Source organism: Herpailurus yagouaroundi, unplaced genomic scaffold, assembly GCF_014898765.1.
Source record: "Herpailurus yagouaroundi ecotype Mexico unplaced genomic scaffold, PumYag 140, whole genome shotgun sequence".
Lineage (NCBI taxonomy): Eukaryota > Metazoa > Chordata > Mammalia > Carnivora > Felidae > Herpailurus > Herpailurus yagouaroundi.
Window position 1 is genome coordinate 24,599,158 of NW_024412395.1, and position 13,634 is coordinate 24,612,791.

The window sequence follows — 13,634 nt, forward strand, 5'->3', positions numbered from 1 at the left end:
CCCCCCCCCCCCCCCCCCCCCCCCCCCCCCCCCCCCCCAGAGAGAGTAGAAGACACAGAATCTGAAGTAGGCTCCAGGCTCAGCTGTCAGTGCAGAGCCAGAAGTGGGGCTTGAACCCATGAACCATGAGATCATGACCTGAGTGGAAGTAGCTTACCTGACTCAGTCACCCAGGTGCCCCGAAATATAATGCATTTGTGATAAGGTCGCATAGGAAGGGCTGCTAAACTCAATTGGAAAACTTTTGGAAACAATATGATGCCATGAAGAATGAGCAAGAGATACCTGGTTAGAGGGAATGAGAACCTATGATCTATGATGAAGAAGCAACATATACAAACATGCATGGAAATGGGAAAATAAAGTATGTTGAAGGAAGTATAAGTACTATTTTTAGGTAGAACATGTGATTTGAGTAAGTAGAGGCAAGGTAGGTCAGCTGCTTGCAGAGAAGCCAGATAATGAAGTTTTATTTTATCTTAAGATAAATAGGAAGCTACATCAAATGATTTTGATTTTAAGTAATGGAGTTTCATGGTCACTCTAGCAGAATAATAGACATTGGAGAAGTTCCCATGTAGTGGACAATTTCACTAGTAACCATTTCAAAAAGACAAATTAAAACAACATGAATGGCTTGTAACCAATCAGGTGAAGAATGATAAATAAGTACAACAAGGTTCTATGATGATCTCTTCATCACTATGTGACATTATGTACTCTTGGGATACTGCTGAAAAGTTCTATAATCATATTCTAACATGCAGACTCACTGAGCTGACACAGTTTGAGACCAGCATTTCCACTGCTACAGGTGGATTATTTTGTCCCAAGATTATGCTTGTATTGACAATAGAGGCACAAACTGGTCATGCTTATCCTACCATATCCTAGTGGAGGACGTGTGTGAAACCATAAAGGCTATGAAATTCCTAGGCTGGGCTGAGGCAAAGGGCGTATTTCAAAATTAAAAGTCATTATTTGTGTGTATTGAGACCAAGACTTAAAGATTTCTTATCAACTTCAAAAAATATTTCCTTTTGTTAAACTCATTTTCTCACCTATAAACTGATGAATATAAACAGTATGCAGATTTCATTTTTATGATGGTAATGTATTATATATGTAGAATTTTTAATGGATAAACAAAACATTCAGGAAATGTTGCCTAATAATATTATGTGATTATTAGAGAGCTCTAATTCAAGAAAAAGAAGTAAAATTGCTAAGACAGAGGCAAAGTGCCAAAATCCCAAAGTTATCCAATCAAAGATTTAATTTAATGGATCTAGGCAGAGTTTTAAATGGAAAATGAGCTAAGGCTGACATCGAAAGAGGGAAAAAAACAAAAACAAAAACAAAAACAAAAAACAAAACCAGGATTGGGGATAATAAAAATCAGTGATTGGGGTTAATTCTGAAGCAAAGTTTATAAAGAATAAGCAATCTTTTTATTTTTGTCCAGGAATATTCTGCTGGACCAGAACTGAGCACAATGAATGGATCAAAACAAGCTAAGCAAGTCCGTATTAGAATCCTAAAACTCATACTCAAATTTTGCAGAATATTGAAAAATCACACATGGAAATGGAATGAAAGTATCTACTCTATACCTAGGAATGAACAGTCTGGTCCTGAATCATCTTGTTATCAAGGGATTAACACAGTGAGTATTCTACTTATCTCAATTATCTTTGTGTACTTTGTCCTCAGAAAACAGCTGGACATCACCATTTTTTTGAATCCCATCATTCTTGTTGATTTAGAGCATTTGTGTCCCTACCACAGTACTCTCCAAGAAAGACTAGGGGAAATAATTAGTTGTTGCAAATGTACTTTGTATGAATACTTAATTGGAGAATCAATTTTGCTTACAAAACACTTCCAAAATTTTCTTCAAAGTCTACAATTTTCTGGCTAAATCCCTAGATATTAAACATCAGGTATCTTTTAAAAAAATAGTAACATTGAATAAGAAATATAATCATACTTTGCCCAATGTGCTTTGGTTACTATACTTTATTGAGCATATTATTATTAGTCTTTATTCTCTCAATATTGCTTAGGAGTGATTCTTAATGTTAAAAGTAGGCCTCTAGGGTCACCCAAGTGGTTCGTCAGTTAAGCGTCTGACTTGGGCTCAGGTTATGATGTCGCAGTTCATGAGTTCAAGCCCCACCATTAGGCTCTGTACTGACAGCTCAAAGCCTGGAGCCTATTTCAGATTCTGTGACTCCTTCTCTTTCTGCCAATCGCCCACTCACAGTCTCTGTCACTGTCTCTCTCTCAAAAAATAAACAAACATTAAAAAATTTAAAACAAAAAATAGGCTTCTCTAAGCGGCTATATTAGAATCAATTGGTGGGCCTTTTTTAAAGTCTTTATATATTGTTGAGAGACAGAGAGGGGCAAGTAGGGGCAGAGAGAGAGGGAGACACAGAATCTGAAGCAGGCTCCAGGCTCCAGGTTGTCAGCAGAGCTCAACATGGGCCTCAAAACCCACGAACTGTGGGATCATGCCTGAGCCAAAGTCAGACGCTTAAACGACTGAGCCACCAAGGCACCCTAAGAGGTGGGTCTTCTCAAACAATATAGCCTTCCACAATTCACCTTGTCCACTTCCCTTCCAAGATTTGTATATTTCTCTCCTATTTAGAGACTGTCTTTTTGAGCCATTGTCCCTAACATTAGTGTGTCTAATCATTTTTGGCTCACTAAAATGAACAACAAAAGTTGAGACCCACAGGGGCAGTGTGGTGTTCAGCAAAAGCTGATAAAGTCAGACCCAACTGACACCTATAGCCAATACTCGTGTCCTGTCACCCCATTTCTCACTGTCCCAATTTTCCCCTCATCATAAGAGACACAGCTATGCCTTCCTAATGCATACAGTCACTTAACACATTCCATAAGTTGTAGTTGTTATTTTTAGTAGATTTGGGAGGTTCTTTGAAAGCACCAGTATTTGCATTTCTAATGTAGAAGAACACAAGATTTAGTTGTCCCATCTCTGCCTTTGTTTTCGCCAATCAGTATTGTCTAACATATCTGAGATCTGTAGCTAATTTTTTTTATATTACAAAACTCGAAGAGCATACAGGAATGTAGTGGGTATCCAATGAGATGAGACAGAAAATATAAATTTTAATACTGAACTAAATTATTTAAATATACCATTATGCAAATTTTAAATGCAAGTCAGTTTGACCTGTAATGATTGCTTTTCTCCTCACAGTAAATTAAAAAAATATATATTATTATTTTTTTTCATAAAAGAATGCTTTCCTCAGGCAAATTCAGAGAAAAGCATCTATGGAAGAAGGAACAGTGCCAGTTATTCAGGCATAGTCTCATTGGTTCATTATTTTTGCTTATGTGGTACAAGAGATTTTATGTAATTATACATGCAAGAAATATTCCAACTTCATTATCAGCTCACAGAGTGTCATGGTGAATGAAGAGCTCACCATATCCAATGGAAGCTATTCTCTGGCACGGTGATAAAATGCATGGATTACAAGCAGTGACAGAGGAGCCCGGACCTGCTCACACCTCTGCCCCAGTCCCATCATTAACTTACTTCTACACATTTAATCTTTATTCTACATTGACTGAAATTGCACAGCTTAAACCAGACTTTGTCAACAAAATATTTATTGTAATTAAAAGATTTCCATTGCATTTATTACTTATAGTTCAAAATGAATGTTCTTTTCAGCATTTCAGTGAATTGCTTAACAAAAATCTCTTTCGTTTTCTAGATTGGCCAAGCATTGCCTTATAAATCAAAAGAAACCTAAGATACAAATTATATTCTTCTGATATTCTAACGTGCAAACGCTTTGCCATCCCCAGATGTACTAAAAAAAGTAGTTGTTTTAAAAATACATGAGAATTTAAAAATTTAAAAATACAAGAGAAATTAATAATATTATTAGGACATATTAAATGTAGAAAAGTTGCTTAAGTAAATTTGGGAAGTAATTTTACCTGCCAACTTTGAACCTAGCTATTTGACTATCACTATTCCATTTGCTAGGGACAAATGCATTTGGATTACTTGAGGTAATCACTAACATGGCAGGGACTGGGACCTTTTGTTTGAACACTTTCCAACAGCTGGCTCAGCCAATGTCTGAAATACTCAAATCACAGGGCAGCACTCCTTGTGCTGGTACTACTTGTTATTTACTATTTATTAGGAATTATCATTTCCTATAAAATCCTTAAAAACAGCCAGGGACCTTTGCTTTTACAAGGCATTTTGGTCCAGTATCAAAATAAGTGGCTTTAGCAATTATTTTATTTATGTTAAGAGGCTTTTCAAAGTGCTGGATTCTATTTGTTAAACATTTATTTATTTTCACTAAACTGTACACAATCATACTTTATATTCCATTTTTTATAATTTTTGCCATTGGTTCATTCAATATCATCATACTTATCAAACATTACATATTATTTTTCTTATGTTTAATAAAGATTAATAATCAATCCTTCTAATTGTATGTCAAAAATATTAATAAAATATAATTATTGAATCCAAATCACCAAACATTCTGTCTGAAAGCTACATTTATTCTATCACAGGACTGTCTTTCCTTTTCTTAACTTGACTACAGTTTTTCTTTACTTTTCTACCAATTTTTATGTTAGCAGCATTTGCAAGAATAATTTTCTGTAAATCAAAAAAATAAATGGACATGGCTTGAAATTCCCATGCACACGGTTTCCCCAGGAAAGCACAAATACTCCTGTGCTGGAGAGATGGAGGGAAGGAGAAAGAGAGAGAAAGGGAGACAGCAAACATCAGCGTGAAAGATGGAATGAATGTATTCGTGTCTGTGTAACAATGTGACTTCAGTTTACAGCAATATTCAGGAAGAAAAGCACAGCTACTAGTTTGTGAATTTCTGGACCGAGAAATCAAAATAAATCAAAACCACAAATCAGTTCTTTGGAAGATGCATAAAAACTCTGATTTGCTAAGAAAAAAGTCAACAAACACAGGTAGTTGTTACTAATTAGCATAAATCTAATAGTTTTCAAGGCATTTTAACAAACACTACAGTTGATGAGCTTATAATTATCAACTCTGTTTCTTGCTTTTTAAAATTTCCACCTTCACTCTCACATTGTGAACTATCACTGAGTGGCAAATTACAATTCTCATTTAGGTGACACTGTAATAAGCATTAAAGAAAGAATTAAAATTAACTCCTAACTTGTTACTTGCATAAACAGTGAAACTACATGTGTATGTGTGTGTTTATTCAGAACAGGTAGTGAACACATTTATTCGTCTATTCATATTTACATATATAGATTTCCAATAGCCATAAACTATGTTAGAAAAATCTAAGAATCCTGTTTACTGATCTGTAAATGAAATCCTTCAACGGTGACATTTCATAGGAGTTGAAATACTCACTGTGGAAGGACTGAAGAATATTAATGGTCCACTCCTCTGTTAATCTTCCTGTTTTTGTTATCTGGATACATTTGAGCTGATTTGAAGATTCTCTTGATTCAATCCAACAAATCATGTCTTCATTGTAAATAAAATCCAGAGCATGAATTTCATTTCCATTGACCGAGCTCAGGGTTGCCATTTTACTGCCATTAAGATAGAAAACCTCAATTGTTTCAGAATTTGCAATTAATAGCATAGGTGGCCTATCTGTCGGTTCTGGAATAAGAGAAAAAGAGAAGTGAGTTTAGTAAAAGTGAGTCCATTTTTTTCATAATTTTGAATTACTTATTACAATTTATTCCTATATTTTAACGCATCTTTAAAATCTTTTAAAAATGCTTGCAAAAGTATTTATTAATAACTCATATATGCTTCACTGACTATATATTGTAGTTGGCTTCTCTAAAGAAAACATAGTCCACTGAGCATTTCTATTCTTTATTTCCTTAAAAATAATGTATTGTGTAAACGTTAGTACAATACTATTTACTTTCACTGTTGGTAAATAAAGGAAGTTCTGTGAGATTGTTTTGTTGTTGTTATTGTTTTAATTTTGTTGTTGTTGTTTGTTGTTGTTGTTGTTGTTGTTGTTGTTGTTGTTGTTTTAGCAATGAGGATGGAGGTGGACTGACCTCACCCTACAGTTTTACAGGCTTCCCTTGTGAGCAAGGGTATACTTTTTTGAGGTGGATGCATGAGGCCAGAAGTGAATTTTCTGGAGTAGAACATGCAAACTCAGAAGCCCATACAAACAGAACCTGTGACTTCAGCCTTAGTGGCTCCTTGACTGACTCCAGGAGTCAAATAATCACTAGATCATGACTACCTTATGATTACTGAGCTGCTTCTTTTTTTATAGTCAAGAAAATAAGATTGTAGAAGTAAAAGAAACTTGCTCGATACTATTTTTAGAACAATGCATCCTTGCTTTTGTGAAGATTGGTGAGTTTTTGATGAATATGCACTAATTGACCAAAATTTCAATGCTTGTTAAGATGTAAAGGTAACAGTAATATGCCATACAAAATTAGTGTTGAAAGAGTTTAGCTATACAATCATAATCAGAGTAGCTTTTGTGCTAATTAGGAAATAGGATGAATTTGGAAATCCTCAATTCCTCTTTTTTTTCTGTCCTTCATCCAAAGTGTCAATAAATATCTTTGATTCTGATGTCAAAACATATCAGGAATCCCACCACGTCTCAGTGACTGTTACTGCCACCCTGCTCCAAGCTGCCATCATCTCTCAACCCAAATGATTCCTAGAGCCTTCTAACTGGTTTCTCTGCTTTCATTGATGCCCTCCTCCTCTTTTAGTCTTTCTCAACACAATGGCCAGAGTGATACCTTTAAAATGTTAACGTGAATCAGTTTTCTGCCCAATTCCTCAAAGGGTTCTCATTTCACTCACAGTAAAAGTCAAAGCCTCTATAATAGCCTGTAAACCCCTCCATTAACTGTATTCTCATTACCTGTTTGACGTCATTTCCTTTATCTCCTTATTAATCTCACCCTTGTCATATTCCTCCAGACACACCGCCCTTCTTACTGTTCCTTAACCAACAAGCCAAGTAAGCCTCTGTCTCAGAGGCTCTTCCTTCTTCCTAATCACCACCACCGCCCCCACCCCCCCCCCCCACCCCATATATCAGAATGCCTGACTTGTTCACCTCTGTTAGGGTAGTATTTGAAAGCTACCTTTCCAGCGATGACTTCTCTTACTACTTTATTTTGTGAAAATTGCAAGCCCCTACAAACTCTATATACTAACTCTCTATAAGCTTTCCCTGCTTTATTTTTCCCATATCACCACCAAACATTGCATGTATCTTTTTTTTTTTTCTGGTTTATTATTTTCTCCTTCTGTCACTGTACCTCTAGCATTTAGAATCTAGTGTTTATTCAATACAAATTTTCTGAACACGTAAAATGGTAACATGGAATTCTTGCAGAGTACAGTTCTTTTAGAAGCATTCTGTGAAATGTGACAAAATAATTTCTTTTTCTAACTGATGAATGGAATACAGAGAAAAACTGGCTAACAGGAAATTTCATAAACATCATTGGATCATTCAGGAAACAGATAGCATTGCAAAGAAAGGAAAAAAAAAGCAGATGAGTATGCTACGGGTAATATAATTAAATAAGCCTAAACTTTTAAACAATTATTTAATGGTTTTAATCATTTCTGATGTGAGTAGGGATATCAGGTTCCTTGTGTTTTACTCAGAACGGCATTTGAATTTTTATCCTCTGAGGAATTAATCTAGGCATAAAATTCTTCTCCACCTTTAGAAAGACCCTAAAGTTTTTGACTTAATAAAAACTTCTAAACAAACAAAAATAAACAATAACAAAAAGTCTCAATGAGATTATAAAATTAATTAGCCTAAGAGTTTCTTCCCAATAAACAGACTTTCCCTGAACCGCCTACTATAAGCCAATAAAAATGAAGTCTTGAAAATGCTAAGATCATTTCCAAGATAAAGTATTGTGAAAATTGTGAATTATCTATGCTTAACATAACCTTGTCTAGGGACCACACTGAAGCTTGCTTAGCTGGTTGGCTTCTCTCTTAACTTTTTAAAGCCCCTTTGAACTATGCAATGCTTGCTCTTGCCATTCTCTAATTTAGAAGTCCAGACTTGGTCCCTTTTCAACACTCCTAGCTCTGTTGTTTTCCAGTTGACCTGAGCGCTCCTGAAACCTGTTGGATCATAGATTTCTCAGGTTATGAAGATGTCTTAGATGACTGTGTTATCATGTTAACAAAGACACACTGCCAGTCTGTTAGTACTTACTGTCTTCTTTTGACAACTGAAATGACCTTTGGTGACATTGCCTCTTATTGAAAAGTGAACTACGACTGAAAGCTTCTTTGCTTCCAAGCTTTATGAGAAGTCCAGATGTAGACGATAATTTCTTAACTGGCTACCAGTCAGTAAATTTACTTACGTAATAAACATTCTTTGGAGTAAGGCTAGAATATGAAAGAACACCAAGATTCCCCTTAGAAACTGAGATGAAAATGAATTACTGGTCAACACAGGTAATGCTTACTTGATGTAACTGATAAATCTATTTGATTTTTGTAGTTGCTTTTTGAGTAAATCAGGTGATTGTTTTAATGCAAAATGTAGCAACTACTGATTTTATTACTTCTCATAAACAGAAAACCAATAAAGTCAGGTTCTTCATAATTTGACATGGTTTGATTTGATAATGGTGACTTTAAAAATTCAAATGATGGGGGCGCCTGGGTGGCGCAGTCGGTTAAGCGTCCGACTTCAGCCAGGTCACGATCTCACGGTCAGTGAGTTCGAGCCCCGCATCAGGCTCTGGGCTGATGGCTCGGAGCCTGGAGCCTGTTTCCGATTCTGTGTCTCCCTCTCTCTCTGCCCCTCCCCCATTCATGCTCTGTCTCTCTCTGTCCCAAAATAAATAAATAAACGTTGAAAAAAAAATTAAAAAAAAAAATTCAAATGATGTACTAGAGGAAGGAAGCTTGTTAGTGTGATAATATTCATATGTCTCAGCTATTAACTATGGTTTCCCCCTTTATACAAATAAACATAGAGCGTACTTATGGGGGTGGGAGGAACCCAGTGAAACGCAAAACCCATAAAAAAAATCAGGGGCTAAGTGTATAAATCTTTTTTTTTCTATTTCATGAAAATTGGCATATGTAATCTGCCTCAACCTGTACTATGTCTGATCTCCAGTTGCATCATTACCTCAAGTTCCCACATGCCAATGGAAGAACATCATTATCTTGGGTAATGAGGATAAGTCTCGCCAGAATAAATGTGATCTTATCAAATGCCATCCTTAGAGTCAGTGGACAGTTCCCAAAGGAACAGTTGCAAAGCACATTTTAGATGACTTTAGTCATAGGAATACCTACATCAACACTTCATGTGAAGTAATAAAGACTAACTCTCCACATAGAAGAGACTGAAACATAAGAAAGCACTCAATGACTATACTTAGAGAACCAAGACTTAGATTGAATAAACCCTTCCAACAGGCTGTCAGTTGAGTCATGCTGGGGAAGCAAAAGTACCCTCATCTTCCTCACCATTCCCCATATGCGAACACATAAAAAATAGGTATTTTCTCTCCCAGTTATAAAGATGTGTATTTATGCTCTCTATGGCCAAAAGTTAGTTTTTTCCTATCATATATATTAACCACTGCTAAAACTTTTGAAGACTGATTAGAAAACTGTGAATTAGAAGGAGAAACTTGAAAACATGGAGAAGATCATTTGACTAGATACCATAATAATGCCTATTTAAATGCCAGGCCACTGTAACTATACCCTTGCAAACATACCCTTATCCTCTCATAGCCAAGAGTATACTGAATGTGTTATGTATATACTTATAATATGCTTTGACAGACAGTTGATGCTAAATGAATGTTCTCAGAGTGAATAAAACTTACAACTTATTTTTAAGGTTTCATTTAAACTTATTCTTCCATTCAATTCTAAGAATAATATATCAGTTATTTTCCTTTCAGATGATTAGAATTATGAATTCAGGTACTTACAAATAAATATAAACCTCATAAATACTTATAACAAATGTGTGTATATATATGGATATACACATATATAAATGTTTATCATTTGTTATATTATGTTCTAATTTTCCTGTAATTGTGAGCAATTATCTCCACTAATAAAGTTCAGTAGGTACACCTTAATATATGTTGAGCCAAAGATAAAAACAACAAAAACAAAAAGATTTCTAGGTTCAACTCAATGAAAGGTTAAATAATGACTCACATGTAAAGTATATAAAATGAAGGGTCAGAGTAAGACTAAATGTGCAATAAAACAGAAAACTATCATCTATGCAGCCCAAAGAGTGGTTGTTAACCAATACAAATGTAAAATAATTGAAACAGGAATTTTTAAACTTTACTTTTAATACATCATATGCAAATTACATAAAGTCTCTAAAAATAAGAAAAATGGGATGCAGTTAGAAATGAGAACAATGTTGACAATTATAATAAAAATCACACCTTCCTCTGTAGGAAGGTAAACTACTATATGAAACAAAATGAAGAGCAATCTGTGTAAAGATACTAAATTACAAAAAAATCATCTTGGGGCACCTGGGTGGCTCAGCTGGCTAAACGTCCGACTTTGGCTCAGGTCATAATCTCACGGTTCATGGGTTTGAGCCCCATAGGGCTCTGTGCTCACAGCTCAAAGATGGAAGCCTGCTTCAGATTCTGTGTCTCCCTCTCTCTCTGCCCCTCCCCTGCTCATGCTCTGTCTCTGTCTCAAAAATAAAAAAAATAAAAACATTAAAAAAAAGTATTAAAAATATCATCTAACAATGGGCAATAAAATAGAAATTGTTGAATGTGAAATCTTACTTATGAATATAAATATGAACTATCTAGTTTAAAAAATAAGAAAAAGAATTATTCAAACAATATTATTAATTATACGTCAGACTCAAATAAGCCAAACTAAAAATATGAATGAAGTTAATATAAGTGGAAGAAAAAAAGATATATGGTTGAAAATTTTTCTTTTCCTGTCAAAAACATATATAGCCAAAGTTTTTTCCTCTGGTTTCCTCAACTATTTTTTAATGGAAAAATTATTTACCGAACTGAATAACATTTATAATATCATGCCATATAGTAACTATTGTATCGTATTTTATAAAAAGTAAAATAAAATATGAGCCAAATGTGGAAACATCAAAGTGCTTTATAAACAGTACTGAGCTGATGGCCAACATGGTGGAGAAGTAGGGGGACTTCCTGCGTCTCCCAAACAAAGAAGGGCTGAAGCTAAAGGACTTTGAACCCCAAGAGTCTGGGAGGAAAAGAGACTGAGTCTACCAGGGAGAAAACAGAACAACTTTAGGGAGCATAGGTGAATGATTGCGAACCGGGGTAGATAAAACCGGCTGCATAGGCATGAAGGGGAGGGATTCCCCTCTGCCAAGAGACAAAGGGAAGAGAAAGAGCGACTGGGGAAGCATAGGACTGTATCTGGACAAGAGAAAAAACTTGGGACCAGGATGGAGAGGGATCCCAACTTTAACTGCAGATTCCATCTTCAGACTGGGGCCAGCTGCCCTGTTCACACACCTGGGGAGGTGGGGAGTCACCTTAGGGTTCAGTGGTAGATCAGCAGTGCAGTCCTCGGCAGGAAAAACCGGTCCCTTCCCCTGAAGGGCTGCAGCACAGGACAAAACCAGCTGGGACCTCCTATCAGGAGGTGTTCCCCCAGTACCGGGGTGCACAGAGTGGGAGTTTAATTCCCAGCCAAGCACCAGAGTAAAGGAGTCAACGGAGCAAGACAGCCTCATCTATGCCTGCAGCACAGTGAGGATGGCTCCACAGGAGTGATTTAGGACACCGGGTCATGGAGAAGAGACTAGGGCATTACCATGTTTCTCCCCACCACCACCAAAAACAGGGCCTCAGGGATGGTCTGCAGGGCCCACAGTGGAGGCAGGACCACCCTACACCAAACCACACCTCTCAGTTCTGGGTAACTACATATCTTGTGGAGCAAGATAGATGCTGTTGAACCAGAAGAACCCCTCCTCCTTACCAGTGCTGCTGCATTGCCTAGATTAATTCTAGGACAATTCTTGACATATAGATTTATTCTCCCCCCCAATTTCTCCTTCTTACCTCTTTGCTCCTCTAGGCTGTTACTCTGGTTATTGGTTTGTTTAAATAGATATATTTAATCCATTCTCTTGATACATGTTCTACACCTTCTTTACATTCCTTTCTCTCTCTCCGGATTAAGGCTTTTAGTCTCTCTGCCTAGTCAATGTTTCTTTTTTTTTTTTCCCCACCCCTGTCATTTCTCTCTTTCTATATGCTCTTCCATCAGCACTGCCTCCACCCTGTTTTTTACCCGTAGCTGGTGTTTCTGTTTTTTTGCTTTTGGATTGTTTTTAGTTTTTTGTCTTTTGTTTTTCTTTGTTTGCTTTATTTGTTTCTGTGTTTGTGGATTTGTTTTGTTTGTATGTCTGTTTTCCTTTCCAGGGCTACTTCAAGGAACAAATCAAAGCACACCTGGTGGAGGGTCCAAAACATCACTACAAGTAGGGAAATAAAATAACAAAAGTCACAACAACAGAAAGCAAGTAACACTCTCCAAAAAACACCTCCTGAAGGGCCAGGCCACGGACAGAGTATAACCCCCCTTTATTATAGCATTGCTCGCAGGTGCAGAGCACATAACAAGCTTTTAAAAGTCATAAGGGACAGAAAACTAGGCAAAATGATGAAACCAAAGAATTCTCCTCAAAAGAAATTCATGGAAGAAGTGACAGCTAAAGAACTGATCAAAAGAGATTTAAGCAACATAATTGGAAAAAAATTAGAATAATAGTCATAAACTTAACAGCTGGGCTTGAAAAAAGCATAGAAGACAGTAGAGAATCTATTGCTACAAAGATCAAGGTACTAAAAAATAGTCTGATGAATTACAAAATGCTATAAATGAGGTCCAAAAAAGAAAAAATGCATGCGGCCACAGCATGGATTAAAGAGGGAGAGGTGAGAATAGGTGAATTAGAAAATACAAATATGGAGAAAGAGAAAGCTGAGAAAAAGAGCGAGAAAAAAAATCCAGGATCACAAGGGGAGAATTAGAGAACAAAGTGATTCAATCAAATGGAACAATATCCATATCACAGGAATTCCAGAAGAAGAAGAGAGAGAGAGGGGCTGAAGGTATACTCGAACAAATCATAGTTGAGAACTTCAATAATTTGGGGAAGAAAACAGGCATTTAAACACAAGAGGCACAGAGAACTCCCTTCAGACATAACTTGAATCGATCATGTACATGACATATCAAAGAGAAACTGACAAAATACAAAGATAAAGAGAGAATTCTGAAAGCAGCTAGGGATAAACAGGCCTTAACATACAAAGGGAGACATATAAGAATAGTAGCAGACCTATCTACTGAAACTTGGCAGGTCAGAAAGGAATGGCAGGAAATCTTCAATGTGATGAACAAGAAAAATATGCAGCCAAAAATCCTTTATACAGCAAGCCTGTCATTCAGTATAGAGTGAGAGATAAAGGTTTTCTTCAACAAACAAAAAGTGAAGGAATTCATCACCACTAAACCAGCCCTACAAGAGATCCTAAGGGGG

The 13,634-nt window shown here is 36.3% G+C and overlaps 1 protein-coding gene across 4 annotated transcripts in view; it reads right to left on the minus strand.

The window, feature by feature from the left end:
• The window catches only part of LRP1B (LDL receptor related protein 1B), a 1,898,953-nt gene that overhangs the window by 975,295 nt on the left and 910,024 nt on the right, over positions 1-13,634 (minus strand). For all 4 annotated transcript variants that reach the window (XM_040474969.1, XM_040474970.1, XM_040474968.1 and 1 more), the window contains exon 6: positions 5,432-5,689. In XM_040474969.1, coding sequence (XP_040330903.1) covers positions 5,432-5,689 — 258 coding nt within the window. The remainder of the gene's footprint in view (positions 1-5,431; positions 5,690-13,634) is intronic.